The 21,333-nt window shown below is 36.5% G+C and overlaps 1 protein-coding gene across 2 annotated transcripts in view; it reads left to right on the top strand.

Moving 5' to 3' along the window:
* The first annotated feature begins 1,041 nt into the window (after positions 1-1,041).
* TNFSF13B (TNF superfamily member 13b) overlaps positions 1,042-21,333 on the top strand; it is a 40,853-nt gene continuing 20,561 nt past the window's right edge. The window contains exons 1-3 of one of the 2 annotated variants that reach the window (XM_055244337.2): positions 1,052-2,000; positions 2,106-2,190; positions 19,080-19,136. In XM_055244337.2, coding sequence (XP_055100312.1) covers positions 1,662-2,000; positions 2,106-2,190; positions 19,080-19,136 — 481 coding nt within the window. In that variant the 5' untranslated portion in view covers positions 1,052-1,661. Of the gene's footprint in view, positions 2,001-2,105; positions 2,191-19,079; positions 19,137-21,333 lie in introns of both variants that reach the window. The other variant, XM_055244338.2, reaches the window with a different exon arrangement.

The raw sequence follows: 21,333 nt of genomic DNA, 5'->3' as shown, positions 1-21,333 counted from the left end.
AATAAAAGACTAAAAATTGGGCTCAATGTGTACACTGCTCAGGTGATGGGTGCACCAAAATCTCACAAATCACCACTAAATAACTTAATCATGTAATCAAATACCACCTATTCCCCAAAAACCTGTGGAAATAAATTTTTTTTTTTAAATGGAAGCATCCAAAATGTAATTTGTTTCCACATTCTTGTAAGCCTCATTACATATCTCAGGGACAGTTAATAACGTCATACCAATTCACAGGTGAGGAAATGGAATCACAGAGAGTTTATGTACTTTGCGTAAGGAGAGTGAGGGTGAGGCAGGATTTGCAGTCTAGGAGCCTGGGTCTGGAGTTCTCCACTTTGCACTATATCATTTCTGTAAACTTCTTACTTAAGACTGTATGGAAATGCAGAGTGAGACAGAACTAAAGCTCACTAGTCTCAGTCCATAGGGGAGTAGTGACTACCCAGGGCTTGGTAAGTGCTCAGTAACGTTTGTTGAAAGATGAATCAATATTTCAATGCTGGGGCAAAGCAGTGAGAAACTGGGGAATGTCCAGGAACCAGCCATCAGGATAAGGCAGGACTAGAATGAATGCAACAGTCCTCACTGGTCCACCAAGTCAACAACAGAAAAATCCAAAGCTAAGATGGCTCTTGTTTGATCAAGGACCTCTAGTACACCGACCTGTTAGGCTGTGGCACAGTCAACATGGGAGTTGTAGACAAGCTACTTGAGAGTGGTTAATGGTAGCAGTCAGGCATTTGGAGCTGGAGACAAGGCTGATTCTCCTCAGCTAGTATTATATTGAGCGGGGCCTTAAAGCTTCAGAAGTCTGAGCAGAAAAGCTGAGACCAGGCTCCTTGGGACAGGCTGTTGATATGCATGATTGCGTTTCAGTGATGAGTCTCAGAAGGAAAAAGTTTATGCATGTTTTCCTTAAAAATATATTCACTTATATTTAGAGAATCCTTCAGATATCTAACCTAAATATGTCTGTACAATTTAGTCTTATTCTTTTTATGACATTATTATTATAATAATATGAATAATTCCCAGTGGACTTCCACACTTCCTTCAAGGATTCTCCATTTTATTTCATACTTGAAGACTGTTAATAAATCACTCTCTAGCTAAGAACAATTCAATGCTAAAGCACTTAGCTTATCTGACCTTCACATTAATTATTTTTATGACAGCAGCAGGAACTTTCAGCTGCTTTTCCCCCTTCCTTATGAAGCCATGTGGCCCCAAGCAGACACAGTTCCCTTACTACGCTTAAGGGTGGGCTTCTTAGACCTGTGCATATCTTAAAAGCTTTCCCTTGAATGTGTCAATCCAAACTCCAAGTTTCCTCAGCAGATTTAAGGGGCTTTAAATCTACTTGAGCATGAGTGTTATGAGATGACTTTGAAATTCTTGCAAAAACTGAAAGTGAAATGAGGAAGACAGATTGAGCAATCCAATCGGAGGGTAAATGCCAGCAAACCTACTGTACAGTAGGGGTAGAGATGCAGAAAGGCAGAAAGAAGAAAATTCAGGAGAACTCTCCTGAGCGGTGAGCCAAGCCCTGCCATGTAGTGCACGCAGGACATCAACAAACACAGATAACAGGAAATGATCCATTCCCTGTGGTCACTTATTCTAAAGGCCCCAACCTTCAAAGTTCAAGTAGTGATATGGATGACTCCACAGAAAGGGAGCAGTCACGCCTTACTTCTTGCCTTAAGAAAAGAGAAGAAATGAAACTGAAGGAGTGTGTTTCCATCCTCCCACAGAAGGAAAGCCCCTCTGTCCGATCCTCCAAAGACGGAAAGCTGCTGGCTGCAACCTTGCTGCTGGCACTGCTGTCTTGCTGCCTCACGGTGGTGTCTTTCTACCAGGTGGCCGCCCTGCAAGGGGACCTGGCCAGCCTCCGGGCAGAGCTGCAGGGCCACCACGCGGAGAAGCTGCCAGCAGGAGCAGGAGCCCCCAAGGCCGGCCTGGAGGAAGCTCCAGCTCTCACCGCGGGACTGAAAGTGAGTTTGCAGCAGCTGCAAGACACAGGCAAGATCCTGCCTACACTGCTGCCTCTCCCTCGCCTCAGCTGTCTTTCTAATAACTTGGAGTTTTTCTGTTCATAGATCTTTGAACCACCAGCTCCAGGAGAAGGCAACTCCAGTCAGAGCAGCAGAAATAAGCGTGCCATTCAGGGTCCAGAAGAAACAGGTATGTTTTGGGCACAGACACTTTTAGGAGTCAGGGATTAGAGAAAAACATCCAGTCTGGGGGAGCTAGAGGTGAGTATCCCCTCTATGAGCCTATTAAATAGAGTCCATGAAATTTGCCATCCAAAGCAGACATTGCTTTAGAGCAAAGCCCCAGCACTGGCAAATGTAATAGGCTGCGTGGGTGTGCTTTTTCCTCCAATGAGCAGATCGTGTGAGTGGAAGCATTTCTCTGTGCATGTGTAAGTATTTATCTGTGCATTAAGCACAGAGGAGATAAGAAGGCCATATGTGTTTCCTCAAGTAGATAATGCCCTCCCATGTGAGAAGCATTATTCATGGCTCCAGAAAAATCAAAAAAAGCATTACATGTTAGAATTAGACTTAGCTTACTACCTGGGTCATAGAAAGTTAAAGACATCTATTTTCTGAATGTGCATTACATATTGTGAAACCAGGTAAAGGTTGTAATGAAAGGTCCTGTATGTTGTGCTTTAATTTTGTTTATTTGTTAAAAAGGTTATTTTACACACACACACACACACACACACAGAGATTTTAAAGCTTTTCTTTAAGGTATGCTTTTCCAGGAGATCCATGCATTTATCATCTTCTTATAATCGTCCTTTAGTGATTTCTGACTTTCTTCATGTTCTGCTCATTCCACGGAACTTTACAGAGTTGGTGGGGCCTATCAAAATGATCAATTGTAGTTCTTTCATTTGAAGGTGAAAAAAATAATCTTTGTATACATTTATTAAAGTTATAATATAACAGATTCTTAATATTATTGTCCTTTTATTAAATATAATGAATATTTTTTGAGCACCTGGAACGTATCGTACAGCTATAGACCAGAATAGGCATTTTCAAACATACTATTTCATTTAACCTTCACAGTGACTCTATGAAGTCCACAGAATACGTGCAATAATTTATGTATATTTTCACTTCTGAAGAGAATTGCATAAGAAACGTAGTGAGAGGCCAGGGACTCTTCTACCACACACACACACACACACACACGCATGAGGTACCCTGACTATAAACTTATTTTTTGACTATATGCTTTATTCATAAATAATTATTTCTTATTTTATAAAACTGTAATTTTTGGTATCTGGTTATTATATCTTTGTACCAGTTATCAGAAATAACTGGGCTTAAACGTTTTTAAATTAGGAAACATGGGCATTTTTATTATTTTAACACATCAATTATTTTTATCATTTGCATTTTATAGTCTGTATTTCCTACATACTTGAAAATAATATGGAATATATACTATGACATATTTTTTGTTTTGACTAATGCAATAAGGATTTTTCCTATTTCTAAGTATTTTTCATGTGTCTGTATTAATTTATCTAACAATTGTTTTAAATGGTTATTTCCATTCTCTTTGCTATAATACAACATGCAAAACTTTTCACAGAACTCTTTTATTTCTGTGAAATTATATATTCAATATAAAATTCATCTAGTGAATATCTGAGCTAGGGAGAAGAAACATCTTCATCACCCTTGTTTCCGACTGCCATATTGTTTTCAAAATGAGTTATACATGCAGTCAAAAATGTGGCGTTCCGGTTCTCCACATTCTTGCTTACATGTTATTTTTAAAGTGTATTTTGACTAGTTTAGTAGTTGTAAAACAATATCTCACATTTATTTTGATGTGTTGCTTGTTTCCTAATATGAATAAACTTTCTGCATATTTTGATTATTTATAATTTTATCTTTTGCTAATTTTTATTTATAACTGTCTCCACTTGTCTGTCCCATGTTTTTATAATTTTGGATAAGCTCTTCCTAATTAGATATATTGATGATTGATCAAAAGTTTGATGTAAATATTTTAACGGTTTTGCTGCTTTTTTTACTTGAACATTTTGCATTTCTCTATAGTAAAGCGATAATCTTTAAAAAATTTTCCCTAATATTAAAGCTAAAAATACATTTGTTCATGATTTCTTAAGTAGTTGACTCCCTGCCACTTTGACTTTTTCATAGTTGAGTGTTTTGTTTTAACTTATTAGTCCTTCTGTTGTTTATTTTGATGAATCATCTCACATTGGCTTTAACTTCCCCCTCTCTCTTTTTTCCTTTCAAACTGCTCTCTCAACCAAATGTATTAAATAGTTCTTTTTAACTCCTTGGTGTTGAAAAGCTTACTGTGTTTTATTAGGTTCCTCATAAGAGTTGAATCTATTTGAGACTCTTTTTTTTCGTTGATTAATTATTCTATTTATATGCTTTAAAGAATATTTTTAAGGTAATTTGTATTATAAGAGGCTTCAATAACTAGTAGGGTCAGGATCCTTCAATCTCCTTAACCTTCACTGCTAGTATCCCCGTTTCTAAATATTACTTTTAAAAATTAACTTTACAATAAAAAAAAAGATGTAGACTCATTTCAGCAGATTTAAGAAGAAAAGAATAATAGAGTAGGAAAGAAATAACTTCTTGGGTCACGTTTTCCCAAAATTCTCCTATTAATACTTTTATGTATTTGTGTTTTAATGGCGTCCAGGAATAGTATACTGATGAGAATCTTTCATCAAATAATTTGCAATTTGTAGATTCTAATAAAGTGAAAAAAAAGATTTGCCCAGATTTCCACAGCCCAGAAGTAGCTACTATTACTATTTCATGGTTTGTCCTAGACATTTTAATAAACCTTAATACAGTGTGCATATAGGTATATATTGCACACAGTTGAGCCTTGAACAACACAAGTTTTAACGGCATGGGTACACTTACAGGTGGATTTTTTTTTTCAATAAACCTATTGGAAAATTGCTTGTAGATTTGTGATAATTTGCAAAAACTCATGGAAGAACTGTATATCCTTGAAATGTTGAAAAAATTAACATTAATTAGCCATGTCATGAATGTATAAAATATATGTAGATACTAGTCTATTTTCTTATTACTATCATAAAATATATACAAAAGTTAAAAATTCTCAAAGCATATGCATACAAACAGACTGTACATAGCACCATTTGTAGTCTAGAGAAATGGAAACAAACATAAACATGCAGTATTAAGTCATCACTGCATAAAATTAACCGTGGTACATACTGTACTACTGTAATAATTTCATAGCCACCTCCTGTTGCTACTGCAGTGAGCTCAAGTGCTGTGAGTATCTCCTTAAAACACCATGTGATGCTAATCATCTCTGCGTGAGCCAGTTGTATCTCCGATCAATTGGGTATTGCAGTAAAAATGATTTCTCATGATTTGTGTGTATTTTTCATCTTGTTTAATGCAATATCATAAACCTTGAGTAACACCATGAAACCTATAGAAAGTGTGACTAATGATGCTGGAAATGCTCCCAAGAAGCAAAGAAGAGTCATGACATTATAGTTGACCCTTGAACAACACAGGTTTGAACCGCAAGGGTCCACTTTTATGTGGATTTTCTTCCACTTTCCTTGAGACAGCAAGACCAATGCCTCCTTTCCCTCCTCCCCCTTAGCTTACTCAAAGTGAAGAATGAAGAACTCTGTAATGATCCACTTCCACTTAATGAATAGTAAATGCATTTTCTCTTCCTTATGATTTTTTAAGTAACATTTTCTTTTCTCTAGCTTACTGTATTGTAAGAATACACTACATAATACATATAATTTATGAAATACGTATTGATTGAGTTTGTGTTATCAGAAAGGCTTCTGGTCAGCAGTGGGCTGTTAGTAATTAAGATTTGGGAGTCAAAAGTTAAGCACAAATTTTTGACTGCATAGGGTCAGTGACCCTAATTCCTGTGTTGTTCAAGGATCAACTGTATTTGTTCATATATATATATATGAACAAATATATATATTTATACAAATATATATACAAAAATATATATACAAATATATATATAGTGTGTGCATATATGTTACGTGTATGTACTCAAATAGGACATAGTATACACACTTATAACATTCATAAATCCAAGGTGGAAGGTTTGAAGATAAGAATCTTAATAACAGGTGATGTCTACTATTCCTTGTTAATAAAATTAGGAAATTTATTCAAATGTTGTTCTAGATACTATTCTTTGGTGGAGGGAAAGTTTATTTTATTTAGCATACTCCAAAATTAATGTTTATATTCCCAAAAAAGTTGTCTGTAACACAAGGACTTTTTTTAGTAGGAATTTTTCGGCATTGAGAAAATTCTATGCAGCTTTCTTTGATTTTTGTTTTCATTCAAGTTCTGATTTATTTTCAGTAGGACTCAAAACCTTAAGTTGTCCTTTTTACTTTTAAAGTGTTTATTTATGTTCATATTTATTAATTGTCTACATGTTTTGGAACCAAGTATTTTTATTGGAACTTCACACAAACTGTAGATGAAGGGAGGGGAATTACCATCAGCCAACGTGTCCCGATGATACTCTCTTCCAGGCATCGCATGGGTAAACAGTGGTTTTACTTAATTTTTTAATTTTAGAATTTAGTACTTTGGCTTTAGTTTTGTTTTTCTTGATTACTTTGTGTTTCAAACCAAAATCTCATTAAGCTTAATGTATTTCATAATATCATTTTTGACTGTAGTATAATAAACAGAAATGTGGGGAAATCCAGGATTAAAAAACTGCCAAATAGCTCATATTAGCCAAAAATTCACTTTTAAGCCCATAACTGTGTTTGGAGATATTCCCAATTTAAAAATTAACTAAAACAATATGGCTTTGAAAATATTACATAATAAAATTTATTTACAAATGGAATCATGAAGATCCACATTTTGAACATCACTTAACTATGATTTTATTAATTTTAAGAACCTAAAGATAAATGTCTTTAGAGTCTATCAAGAAAGTGAATTCTTTCAAATGGGTTATCACTGACCTAAAAAGGTTCATTGTTAAAATTAGGTAACCTTTGTATTTTCTTTCCTGTTAATTAATAACTATTAGAAATTTATGTGTTTTAGGTTACAGAAAGACAAAATTATTTTTATTGATAATGTTTATTATAATTATCTCAATTGTAATAATAAAATAATGGTAAAAATATGAACAATTCAAAGTAATGTAAAGCAAGAATAGAAAAAATTGCCCATATTTCACCTTCCAAATAATTATTGTGACGTTTTTGGTCAATCTACTTTAAGTTATATTTTTCTTCATTTTTAAGTGAGCTTGGGATTGTTTAAGAATTACACACAGCTTGCAAAGAATACAGTGTGTTGGCATGTACCCCTATCCAGCTTCCCTAATCCTAACATCTTATATGACCATGGTATTTCATTACAAAAAGGAAACCAACATTGAGACTTAACTATTAGCTGAATTCTAGACTTAATTTGAATTTCACGAGTTTTTCTACTAATGATTTTATGTTTTAGGATCCATCAAGATATCACATTGTATTTAACATTTTTTAAATTAAAATTTTGAATGTAGCATATATAAACACCTAATATTATACCTTAAGTTTTCTATAGGATAAACCTTTCTAATTGCTAAAAGTAAAGATATCAATACTATTTTTGAGTCTTTTTTGAAATCCAAAGTCCAACTCCTTTGCAAGGAAAGATGAGATGTTTGACAAGTCTGTACTGTCCAGTCTTTGCCCGGTTGGTATTTCTGGCTTAGCTGTGAGTTCCAGGCTGTAACATGAGTGTTGGAAGCCTGCAATGTAGAACTTGACCATCCAGGCCTTATCAAAATTAGACTGACTTGAGCCTCTTACCCAGCAAGGGTGTGTTCCTTCGTGGAGCAGAACCAGCTGGCTGCTGCTTAGGCGATCTTTGACCAGAGCTTTCCCTGAGAGTTATTTTTTCTTTCTCCCTGCTTCGATAGTGAGACTTTTTTTCAGTGTTGCAAGAACTGACTTCTGTTCAACTTCTGGAAAAGTATTTAAAATTGAAAACGTTGACCTTCCAATCAAATCTTTGACCTGTTCTTGTTAAGCTTGAGATTTTGGGAAACGGAAGAGCTAGGAAACAAATCAGTCAACACAGCCAAATGTGATATTGTGTCTCTTTTACACAATCTTACATTATTGTGAGTTGAAGAGAAATAGAAAAATGATAGTACATGTAGTTAATTAGCAAATTAAAATACAAAAAAAGGTAAATATGTTGAAAAAGTGAAAAGGTTAGGGAAGAGGAATGAGTATCAGGAATGTGAAGGGTGAGGAAGGGAAGGAAATGTGTTTTCATTTTGAATGGAGAGGCCAGGTTCATTAAGCCCTTTTATCTTTTCTTGAAAGCTCAATAATTCTATACTTTTGACTTTTTTTTTACATTGCAGGCATGGGTAGGTGATTTTTAAATAAATTCAAAATGTTTATGCCTGTGTTGTTTTTATCAGTAATTCCATATGAATAGAAAATGTTAGTTTTAATGCTTATTCTTTTTATAGATCAACTCCTACTTAAAAGAACTGCATTGAGCAGCTGCATTTTTGTTGTGGTGATATTTTCCTTTAAAAGACATTCCCATTTCTGAAGAGTTAGAGAAAGAGAAGGTTTCTCTTCAAATAGATTTATCACCCACTGTTTCTGCAAATATCTGAGGTAGGCACTCCATAATATACAGAGAAGAGGAGAGCAGAGCTAACAATTATTAGGCGTGTTTCGTGTGCATACACTGCGTTGGGCTCTGGGAATGTATGTCATTTACTTTCTCAACAACTCTGTTAGCTGGGCATTATTGTTTTCATTTTAGATGAGAAAACTGCAACCCAGAGAATCAATTGCCTCTCTCAGCAAGCTAATTATTTAATAGTTGGAGAAGTTAAGCCAAATTGATGCAAAATTTAAAAGAACAATAAAATGGATGAGTTATTTACAATTCATAAAACACATCTAAATTATGACTTCAATCTATTTTTGCAACAGTATGAAATGGATATTGCTATTCCCGTTGTTACAGGACCCAACATTTACCCAAAGTTAACCTTTGGGTCAGGGGTTTCTGTACTATATTCCCTTCTGTGGTCACCAGAGAAATGTTACAGGAAAGGAGTCCCAATCCAGACCCCCAGAGAGGGTTCTTGGATCTCACGCCAGAAAAAAAATTCGGGGCGAATCCACAGATTAAAGTGAAAGCAAGTTTATTAGGCAAGTAAAGGACTAAAAGAATGCCTAAACCATAGACAGGGCAGCTAGTTGCCCGAGGGCTGCTAGTTGCCCATTTTTATGGCTATTTCTTGATGATATGCTAAACAAGGGGTGTATTATTCATGCCTTCCCTTTTTAGACCATATAGGGTAACTTCCTGATGTTGCCATGGCATCTGTAAACGGTCATGACGCTGGTGGTAGTGTAGCAGTGAGAACCACCAGAGATCACTCGTCGCCATCTTGGTTTTGGTGGGTTTTGGTGGGCTTCTTTACTGCAATCTGTTTTGTCAGCAATGCCTTTGTGACCTGTATTTTGTGCTGATCTCCTATCTCATCCTGTGACTTAGAATGCCTTAACCATCTGGAAATGCAGCCCAGCAGGTCTCAGTTATTTTACCTAGCTCCTATTCAAGGAGTTGCTCTGGTTCACATGCCTCTGACATCATTATACAGATTTAAAATGCTTCAAAAGTAAGTGTCAAACTCATGGTTTGACAACTAATTGATAGGAGAGGTAAGGTTTGAATTCATTATCTATTGACTATAAATTCTGATTTTTTTCAATGATAATAGCTGTACATGCTTAATTTTCAAGTGTGACACCAGATTTGAGAAAAAATATTGGTTCTGTCAAGGCCCAGGATATTATGATTATTGCCAGTGAGAGAGACATCAAGTTAAGGAACGAGAGAATGTTGTTAGTGGCAGAGATCACAGACTGCGAGACTGTCTAGACCGTGGTCAGGAGAGCTGAAGTGGGTTTGAAGATGGAGCCGACTTGGGTAAGAGAACAGAATATCTGAGGTTATGAGGATAAGGTAGAAATAGGAAACAGAAATAATTCAAGAAAAGGCCTTGTTTTAGTAGGCATAGAGGCTTATCTCATGCAAACATCTTTATATTATCCCTTTCCTCTTCTAAATTTGTAAATTTTTGCAAGTGCTGATCTGTTGAAGTATTTTTGCAAATGCAAACTTTCTTCCTCTCCCCTCCTCTCCTCCTCCTCTTCTCCTCCTCTGCTCCTCTCCTCCTCTTCTTCCTTCTCCCCTTCTTTTCCTCCTTCTCTTCCTCCTCCCCGCCTCTCCTCCTCGCCTCTTCTCCTCCTCTTCCTCCTCCTTCCCTTCTCTTCCTCCTCTTTGTCTTGTCTTCCTCCTACTCCCCTCCTTTCCCTCCTCCTCCTCCTTCCCTCCTCTCCTCCTCCTCTTCCTCCTCATCCCCTTCTGTTCATCTTCCTCCCCTTCTCTTCCTCCTCCTCCCCTTCTTCTCTTCCTTTTCTCTTCCTCCTCCTCTTCCTTCTCCTTCTCCTCTTCCTCCTCTCCCCTGATCTCCTCCTCCTCTTCCTCCTGCTCCCCTCCCCTTCTTCCTCCTCCCCTTCCTCCTCTTCCCCTTCTCTTCCTCCTCCTCCCCTTCTGTTCCTCCTCCTCCCCTTCCTCCTCCCCTTCCCTTCCTCCTCCTCCCCTTCCTCCTCCCCTTCTCTTCCTCCTCCTCTGCTTCTCTTCCTCCTCCTCTTCCTTCTCCTCCTCTTCCTCCTCTCCCCTCCTCTCCTCCTCCTCTTCCTTCTCCTCCCCTTCTCTTCCTCCTCCTCCCCTTCCTCCTCCTCCTCCCCTTCTCTTCCTCCTCCTCCTCCCCTTCTCTTCCTCCTCCTCCTCCCTTTCTCTTCCTCCTCCTCCCCTTCCTCCTCCTCCCATTCTCTTCCTCCTTCTCCTCTTCCTCCTCCTCCCCTCCTCTCCTCCTTCTCTTCCTCCTCCTCCTCTTCTTTTCCTCCTCCTCCTCCTGATCAGGTTATTTGAGACAGGGAAGGGTAAGAGAAAGGGGAATAACTCTGCTGTGACAGCTCCTGACAGCAGCTGTGAAGTCACTTTCAGGCCTTTTTCTCTTCTATCTGCCCCACTGGAGCCTCTGGAAATTACAAATTAAGACATTTTAGGAAAATGGTGCACAACTACTTGCTTAAAAAATATTATAGAGTGCTACACTTCTGTGGATAGAGATTCAAAAATGTATTATTAAGGTTTTCTCTTGTGGAAAGTGTTTCCTATATAACTGAGGGTTCAAAGCCTATTACGAGAGGGTCCACAATTCATGGAAATTGTTTTGTTTTATGGAACCCCTTTTCCCTCAAGCATTGACTTAATTTGATTTAACATGTTTCATAAAGCTGGATTTAGTGACTGGTTTTTAAGAATTGTTTGGAAAAGTTGAGTGCTATTTTTTATGTAAATTTTGTTTCATATATTATTCCACAGATTTTTTTTAAGTCTGCTGTAAATCAGACACTGAAAATTTGTGAATGATTGTCCTTAATATCAAGTGATTCACAATCTAGGGAGAGAAACAGTTACAGAAACAATTGTGTGTATAGTAACATATATTTCAATAGATGATATGCAAAGTATAGTGGGGTCAAATATTTAGCTAGAAGGATTGTAGAAAAACTTTGTATTTGATTTGAGTACTGAAGGATGAATGGAGTTCCACTGGATAGAAGGTAAAGTATATTTAGTAGGAGGGAACAGCAGGCATACAGTCGTGGAAGCATGGAAGATGACCTCTCATTCTGAGGTGTGTTTAAGTACAACTGGGTGTGGGTGGGTGACATGCATGAGACTGTGAATGTTGGCTGGGCCGGGGCATGGAGGAACTGGTTTGTATTCCAGGGAGATGCAGTGAGTGAATTATAAGCATTAGAATGAGAAGAACAAATTTGCACTTAGAAAGATAATTCAGGAGGAAATGCAAATGATGGACTAGGAATTGTGGAAAAGAGACACAACTTGGTAGGCTGATGGAATTGTCAAGAATGTTGAGGTAGGGATCCGAATTTAGGCTGCTATGCTCCTCATCTTCCTCCCTCTCTCCCTCTGTGTCCCTCCCAACATCACCCTCTGCATAGATTCATGAACTGTTAATTTTGTCTGTGATGCTCCTATTGCTCCTCTTTTTTTCTGATTTTAATTGAAGTGTCACCTCCCAGAGAAGCCTTCCTGACTGGATCAAATGCCCGGCGTGGGCACCAAGAATTAAAGTTGAAACTTTAATTCTGTCTGTGTGATGTTGAGTAATACCCATTTCTTCCACTGGATTGTAAACTCCCTGGGGGCGGGGATGGCGTCCGCTTTTTTTTTTTTTGCTGTTCTTAGCACAACACCTGACATAGATTAAGTCCTTAGTAAATTTGTTAAAATGAAATGGATGAGAGACAGAATCTAAATTGAACAAAAGTTAAAAATTTAAACCATTCAAACTTGATTATTAGTTGAACTCCAAGATTGAGAAGGGAGAAATCAGGCACGTTTATAAAGTTTGTAGCTTGGGCAACTCAGAGGATAGTTATATATCCACTCAGAGAGAAAATAAGTGTGCATGAGAAAAGTAAAGAATTATATTTGAGACATGTTGAATTTGAAGTATCGCTAAGGCATCCAAATGGAAAGGTCCAAGGGGAAGGTGAAGATTTAATTGCTGATTGTGCAATTCATTAGTAACTTTATACAGACATTCAACTGTATTTCTATTTTTGGCTTTATCTTCCTTGACATCAGGTTGGTTTACATGTAATATCGTGAAGCTACTGCTCTTCACTGGCAAGCTCCTGAAATTCAGTGCATTCCGAGAATACATTATTAACAAATTGAAATATTCCAACAGAATTCAGTGAAGTCATGGAGAAACACAGATGATTCAAGAATAAAATTATCAATTTAAAATTAAAATATTAGATGAATAGTAAATTGAAGCAGCATTAAGTGATGATAATGCTTTTTTTTTTTACTCTTAGTGCCTATGAGGCAATGCAAAAGGCTTGCTATTTTACATCTCCTATATTGCTTTAAGCACAAAACAGTTAAAATATGAGTGGATACGTGACAATGATCAATTAGTGCTTAAGATTCTGTCTATACAAACACACACACACACAGACACACACACACACGCAAGTTATAAAAAATTATCATTTCAGGCTGGGCATGGTAGCTCACACTTCTAATGCCAGCACTTCAGGAGGCTGAAGTAGGTGGATCGCCTGAGGTCAGGAGTTCGAGACCAGCCTGACCAACACAGAGAAACCCTGTCTCTACTAAAAATACAAAATTAGCCAGGTGTGGTGGCACATGCCTGTAATCCCAGCTACTCAGAAGGCTGAGGCAGGAGAATCATGTGAACCTGGGAGGCGGAGTTTGCAATGAGCCAAGATTGTGCCTGGGCAACAAGAGCAGAACTGTCTCAAAAAAAAAAAAAAAAAAAAAGAAAAGAAAATTATCATTTGAAGTATTTGTCATTATTCCATCAGCTATGGTTATTTCTATTCTATCAACTCCTTTCCAACACCCCCTTCCAAAAAATACCCAGCACCCCTTTCTTACTTTCTCAGGAACGCTATAGTGCTATTACCTTTCTGAATTCTCCAAAATTAAAAACTTATTTTTATTATACATTTTTAATTCTCTTTCAAACACACATAACTATTGGTCACGACTTCCATTTTTCTTCACAATGTATCTTAGATGCTGCATTTACATAACTGCATTTGAGACCAAATCATCCTCACCCTATGTCTTTTCCCAGTAGATCACTGAGACCTTTGCTGCCACCCTCCCTTCACAGGAGCTCGCTTCACACACAGACACGAACACTATTTTCCTCAAGCACAAGGTCTGTCAGGCAGACCCCTCACAAGATTGAGAACTCTACTTACAAGAATTTCTAGTAGGCAAATATGTACTTCTCAATCTAGTTCTCTCAAAATTCAAAGTTCTCAACTTTTATTACTTTTTTAAGTAAGCAACCAAAGCAAACTGCTTATCGTTGGTCAAATAACACCTTATAAACTAGCTTCCCTCCTCTAAATTCATGTATTTTAATTTCAGTGAAAATGTTAATTCAATACCATGATTTCCCCATTTTCTTCATAAGTCTATGTCAAATATTAGGTCAATATTGAGATCTTTAAATGTTTTTTTTCTAGTTAACATTTTTCTGCCACTGATTATTTATTCAAAGCTAGTTCAAGAAAAATTAAATGGCTACATTTGTCATAACTTATGTCTACCAAATGAAAAGTTATGCAGAAATGAAAGTGAGGTATTGCTGTCCAAGATCCTCCTTCTTTAAAAACATATGGTGCAATAAATAAGATGATAGGAAAAAAAAAAAACGCACAAAGACATAAGGGAAGACGCAGGACACACATCTCATCCAGAGTGAAAGCTGGAGGAGGCTTCTTGAATGAGATGAGAAGCACTATGAAGAATCTGGGTACAGGTGGTATGGATGGGATAAACGTAATGGGAACGCTCTGTGTGTAATGTTTTTCATGGGAGACACATGTAATCTGCAATAATTGCATTATTTATGGTAGTTCATATTAGATTTAGCTTTGTTGAAATAATGTATAATAAACCAGTTTCAAGTTTTAGTGGATTCAGTTCCAGTACAGAAAATAGTATAACAGATATTAACAATTCTCTAAACTTTCAAATCACTTTTTCTGATTAAATGGTATTTAGACATTATACTTCAAAAGGTGGCCTTTCAAACTATAAAAATGTTTCCCATATAGTTAGTATTTAAATTACCCTTTAATTGTGAAGTATTGAATTTTATTGTGTCAAATATTGATCAATAGCAAATTATTTTTGTCCTTAAGTTTCTTATTTTGGTAATTTTATTTTGTAAACATTTTTGTCATCATTATAATATTTTGTTTTTAGAACTATTTTATGTGAAGTTTATTATGATGAATAATTTTCTTATGCTGTAAAATGGCGTTTTATAAGATTATGTATTTTACACATTATTATGTCATAATCCCCAGAAATGTATATTCAGAAATGTGTCTCCATAGGCTAGGAAAGGTTTTAATGTATATTATTGCCTTGCTTAGTTAAAAGAAAAAACAACAGCAAACAAAAAATAACTATTCTTAACCTCTTGTGTAATTCCTTTCAATTGTAGTAGAGGGAGAGATGTGTGAAAGGCATTTGAGAACCAAACAATAATCAATTAATATGATAATTGCTGTCGAATTGTGTTTCTTATATTAGACTATGCATTTTCAAAACTCTTGTGGTTAGATATCTAGGTTACTGGAAGATATTAAAAATAATATTGCCTTTTTTACTCCTCTGTTTGTGAGGCAAATCTTTAGCTGAGCACTAATCTCCAGCCTAACACCAGATCTATGTTGAATGAGAAAGAAAGTCTTAAAAGACTGAATAGGAGATAAGTTGATAATAGCTGAAATAGTTGAAATTCGATAATAGCTATCAAATTTCCTAAAGCAAATTGTCTTGGAAAAACCGAGTAACTTTGTCTGGAACAAGGACAATTGTTCATTCTGCATACATTCTGCATCCCTAGGCAATTTCACCATTGTGCAAACATCAGAGCCTACTTACACAACTTCAGTGGCTGTAATTTAAACCTCATTATTGAAACGTCAATTTTATGTCTTATTTTCTCTTCTGAAGAACAGTTCTTGAAAGAAACTTTTCTCTTTAAAGCACATTTTCTGCTAAATGTTAGATTTCTGCTACTACATGAGAGAATCGACCACTGTTTTTCAACGTGTAGGTTGTGAGGAAGTTTTAATTGGGCTGTGGAGACTCAAATGGAGACATATTCATAGTGTCAAGTCATTACTTATTAGGTAAACTTCTCTCTGACTACATAGAGCATCTAAATCTGCCTTAGTTCATTCAAGGTTGTTATAACAAAATACCATAGACTGAGTGGCTTATAAACAATAGAGATTTATTTCTCCCAGTTCAGGGGGCCGGAAGTCCAAGACCAAGATGCCTGAAGATTTCGGTATCTGATGAGGACTTGCTTCCTGGCTTGTAGATGATGCTTCCTCACTGGGTTCTCACTTGGGGGAAAATAGGGCAAGCTAGCTCTCTGGGATCTCTTTTATAAGGATACTAATTCCTTTCATGAGTGCTCTGCCCTCATGGCATAATCACCTCCCCAGAGCCTTACTTCCTAATACCACCACCTCAGCAGTTAGGTTTCAACATAGGAATTTGGGGGCAACACAGACATTCAGACCATAGCCTTCTACTGAAGTTTTTGGGAAACAGAGAAAGGGTTTCCTGTCATGGCCGGGCGCGGTGGCTCACGCCTGTAATCCCAGCACTTTGGGAGGCCGAGGCGGGCGGATCACGATGTCAGGAGATCCAGACCATCCTGGCTAACATGATGAAAGCCCGTCTCTACTAAAAATACAAAGAATTAGCCAGGCATGGTGGCGGGCGCCTGCAGTCCCAGCTACTCGGGGGCTGAGGCTGGAGAATGGCGTGAACACGGGAGGCGGAGCTTACAGTGAACCGAGATCGCGCCACTGCACTCCAGCCTGGGGGACAGAGCAAGACTCCGCCTCAAAAAAAAAAAAAAAAAAAAAGAAAAGAAAAAGAAATAGGAAGTCATACATTCTGGTATTTCTTTAGCTTTTATCAGCTGCAGTTGGGCCGCATGTTTCCACGGTGTCCTTCCATGATGTTTTCTGAGTTATTTGCCTTTTAAGAACGATAATGCTAACACCACTACTGATACAAATAGCCAAGATGTGTTTATTTTGCAGGTGTTATGCACTGAATATAGCGCAAAGTGCTCCCCATGCATTATGTCATTTACTCTTTACAGCATATGTATAACAAGGGAAAGATGCAAAGTTTGAAAATCTGACTTTGACTTTCATCAACATCCTCCCTTGTTTTTGATGTGAAAGAAGGATGAGAGCTTTCTATGCTCTGATTGAACCTAGTGCCAGTCACAGAAACCTGTCAGGGTGCCTTGTGAATAACAATTACTTACGAAGGATTTGTTGGAAAAATAAAAACTCTTTTAAAATGGGTTGAATGTGGCTACTACTGTACTACTATAGAGACTGCGCGCTTGGGCTTTAGTTGCCCCCGAGGCTTTGTTATTCCTTTCTTTCATGCTGTCCTCATTCACTACCATTCTTCCTGTTAGGATGCTCTTCCATACTTCCGGCAGAAGAGAGTCTGCCATAGTGACTAACGAATCATGTTTTTCCTGGGGCGCAGGCATGGCTACCTTTCTTGTGTAAGATCAATAAAAGAATCCTCAGAGTGGACCAAAATGCTCTGTTCCTATCAAAATATCTGAAAATTAACATAAACATGTGTTAGAAAAGCTTTATAGTTATAAAGGAATTATAGTTTTTAACAATATATTTTCATCTTTAAATACCAAGGGGAATTTCTTAACAGATTTTCTTACGTTACCACACCCTTTAATAGTATATATTTATACAAACTCAAACTTATTTAGTTACTACTATGTTATTTCAAGTTTTAAATACATTCATGTGTTGCTTAATAACAGGGATACAGTCTCAGGGATACATTCTGCATCCTTGGGCAATTTCATCATTGTGCAAACATCAGAGCATACTTACACAAACCTAGGTGGGGTAGCCTTCTACACAACTAGGCTCTGCAGTACAGACCATTGCTCCTAGGCTACCAACTTGTACAGCATGTTACTGTATTGACTATTGTAGGCAATTGTATAATAATGCAATGGTAAGTATTTGTGTATCTAAACATAGAAAAGGTACAGTAAAAATTTGGTATTATAAATAATCCTATGGAACCACCATCAGATATGCAGTTTCTCATTGACCTAAATATTATGCAGTGCATGACTGTACTAGAAATTTTTCAGCTAATCTCCATACAATCACCAACTAATCACAATAGAAGTTCCCTACTGTGTCAAGTTCATAAAATGTATACATTGAGAAGCATCTTTAAAAGTATTACTTTAACTCTGAGTAAAATATTTGGTAGATAAAAAACGAAACTAATATTTTCTTAATCTAAAACATGCAAGCTTAGATTTGTGTTTCATATTTTTCACAGTCATTTACTGCTTTATTGTATCTTCCCTACAGATCCAGCAGGTGTACTTAATTTGCTTTGGCCTAAAGGCATTTCTCCTTATTTAACGCAATGTCATTTAGTTTCTTAAATATTGACTGGAATATTCTACATGTAATATGTGATGTGAATTGATGATTTCAAGAAGCTTTACTGATTATATGTACTCTCATGGAAGTCTTCCATTTTATTTGTAAAAGATGTTCTATCTCTCTTTCTCTCTTTGGTCCAATATATTTTACCGAAAGCTTGACTTTGAATCCAGAGTGAAACAGGTGGAGTTGAAATTCTGGTTCCATCACTTTCTGTCTCTGATTCCTGAACAAGCTGTTTACACTTTCCAAGCCTTAGTTTCCAATATCTAATTTTTAGGATTCTTGTGAGGATAAAAGGAAGTGATATATACTGTCTTGGTACACTGTCTGCACTTAAATCTGTTCAATACATATTAGCATTTTTTTTTTTTTTTTACTTTCAGAAGTGTCAGAAACAGTATGTTCTGTAGTAGTAAGTCATTATTTAATGTTAGATTTTTTTAAAACCAAAGATTGTTTGGAATGATCTTATAAGGTTAACTGTTTCATGTATTTGGTAGACTTGCAAAACAAATGATTAAACTTGCTTTCTCTTCAGCCATTTCTCAGAGCAAATTAGGTTAAACCGTATGGGTAATATACTTATTATATTTTAACAGCACATAGAGATTTTCTGAAATGTCATGAATTTCATATATATATCATATATATAAATGAATGGGTAAATATAAAATAACATTAAGAATAATATGTAATCAATGTAAAAAGTGTAATTAATGTAGTGTTTCTGGAAGAGTGGGTTTCTAACTTTGTGTTCTCAATTTCTTTATTATTTCTACTCAAGTAACTAAAATGATAAATTTTTGCTTTTTAGTCACTCAAGACTGCTTGCAACTGATTGCAGACAGTGAAACACCAACTATACAAAAAGGTAATAAAATATATCAAAGACTTGGAACCAAGCCAAATGTCCATCAATGATACACTGGATTAAGAAAATATGGCACATATACACCATGGAATACTATGCAGCCATAAAAAATGATGAGTTCATGTCCTTTGTAGGGACATGGATGAAGCTGGAAACCATCATTCTCAGCAAACTATCGCAAGGACAAAAAACCAAACACCGCATGTTCTCACTCATAGGTGGAAACTGAACAATGAGAACACATGGACACAGGAAGGGGAACATCACACACCGGGGATTGTTGTGGGGTGGGGGGAGGGGGGAAGGATAGCATTAAGAGATATACCTACTGTTAAATGACGAGTTAATGGGTGCAGCACACCAACATGGCACATGTATACATATGTAACAAACCTGCACGTTGTGCACATGTACCCTAAAACTTAAAGTATAATAAAAAACCAAACACCGCATGTTCTCACTCATAGGTGGGAATTGAACAATGAGAACTCATGGACACAGGAAGGGGAACATCACACTCCGGGGACTGTTGTGGGGTGGGGGGAGGGGGGAGGGACAGCATTAGGAGATACACCTAATGCTAAATGACGAGTTAATGGGTGCAGGAAATCAACATGGCACATGGATACATATGTAACAAAACTGCACATTGTGCACATGTACCCTAAAACCCTAAAGTATAATAAAAAAAAAAAAAAATTAGTGAAAGCAGAAAAAAAAAAAAAAAAAAAGAATGTTGGGAGATACAGCTGTGTCCCCTAATGAGAGGAGAAAGATAAATACCATTAAAAGGCAATTAATACAAAAAAATAAATAAATAAATAAATAAAATATCCCCAGTACTTCTCCACTTAGAATTCAGTCCACTCCAAATATTTGTAAGTTTCAGGTCTAAAGACTGTATTTGAATTGCATCTAAAATCAATCATCCATCTCAAAACTTCTTATAATCAGGTAAAAAATAATAAACTTGCATTTATTCAAAATGACTTGAGAATAAATAATAATTAAGGCTAAAGTAATAATCTAATAAGTAGAATGACCTTAGAGGCACTAGTACTTAGAAATGTTAAATAATTAAACTACAGTAAAATAAAAATCAATACTAAATCGAATTTCATTTTTATTATTTAGACAGCATTTTATCTTTTAGAATGACTCAAGACCATCTTCACAAATATGAATTCTCCTGTTATATTCACTTGTAAAAATCATAGAAAGAGGAAAATAAAACTGAACAGATTGTTTAAAAACTGTATTTTTAAAATAAATTTCCAATGTCAAATTATTGCTTGATAATTTACCATTTTCTCACAGAGGTAGAATGTTTTACATTTTTCAGTTATTTGAAGCTTTTTTTAGTTTTAATTTTAGACAAGTAAGTGTTTTCCGTAATAGTGGCCTGAAACCAGGTTCACAAACAAACAACTTTTAATGTCATTTCCCAATATATATCCCCCAAATATTAATCCAGAGAAATGGTCCTTGAAATAAGAGTCTCAGTGTCGAATAAGTTTGGAAACACAACATCTTATATGGTTTTCTTTGAGCCACAAGGCACATTAGCAAGTTATTGAATCTAAGTAGTCCTACTTTAAAAACTATTTGTTTAACTTTGTTCCATCCAGCTTTTCACAAATTTTTGTGACTATGCTGCTTTATCATGTATCGACCTCTCTCTGAAAGCAAATGGGAATTGCTGCTCTATAGTAGCGTTTGTTTATATAAGATAACTAGTGAACAAAAATGTACTAAAAAAGAACCATTCGTTCACTCACACATTCGTTGATTCATTTATTTTACATTTATTAAGAATATACAGGCCGGGTGCGGTGGCTCACGCCTGTAATCCCAGCACTTTGGGAGGCCGAGGCGGGTGGATCACGAGGTCAGGAGATTGAGACCATCTTGGCTAACATGGTGAAACCCCGTCTCTACTAAAAATACAAAAAATTAGCCGGGCGCAGTGGCGGGTGCCTGTAGTCCCAGCTACTCGGGAGGCTGAGGCAGGAGAATGGCGTGAACCCGGGAGGCAGAGCTTGCAGTGAGCCGAGATAGTGCCACTGCAGTCCGGCCTAGGCGAAAGAGTGAGACTCCGTCTCAAAAAAAAAAAAAATATATATATATATATATATACACAATATTTTAATTACTGTATGCTCACTGGGTTTATCAGTGACTAAAATATGTACAAATG

The sequence above is a fragment of the Symphalangus syndactylus genome, chromosome 15 (genome assembly GCF_028878055.3).
Source record: "Symphalangus syndactylus isolate Jambi chromosome 15, NHGRI_mSymSyn1-v2.1_pri, whole genome shotgun sequence".
NCBI classification, from domain to species: domain Eukaryota; kingdom Metazoa; phylum Chordata; class Mammalia; order Primates; family Hylobatidae; genus Symphalangus; species Symphalangus syndactylus.
This window is presented reverse-complemented; position numbering and strand designations above follow the sequence as displayed.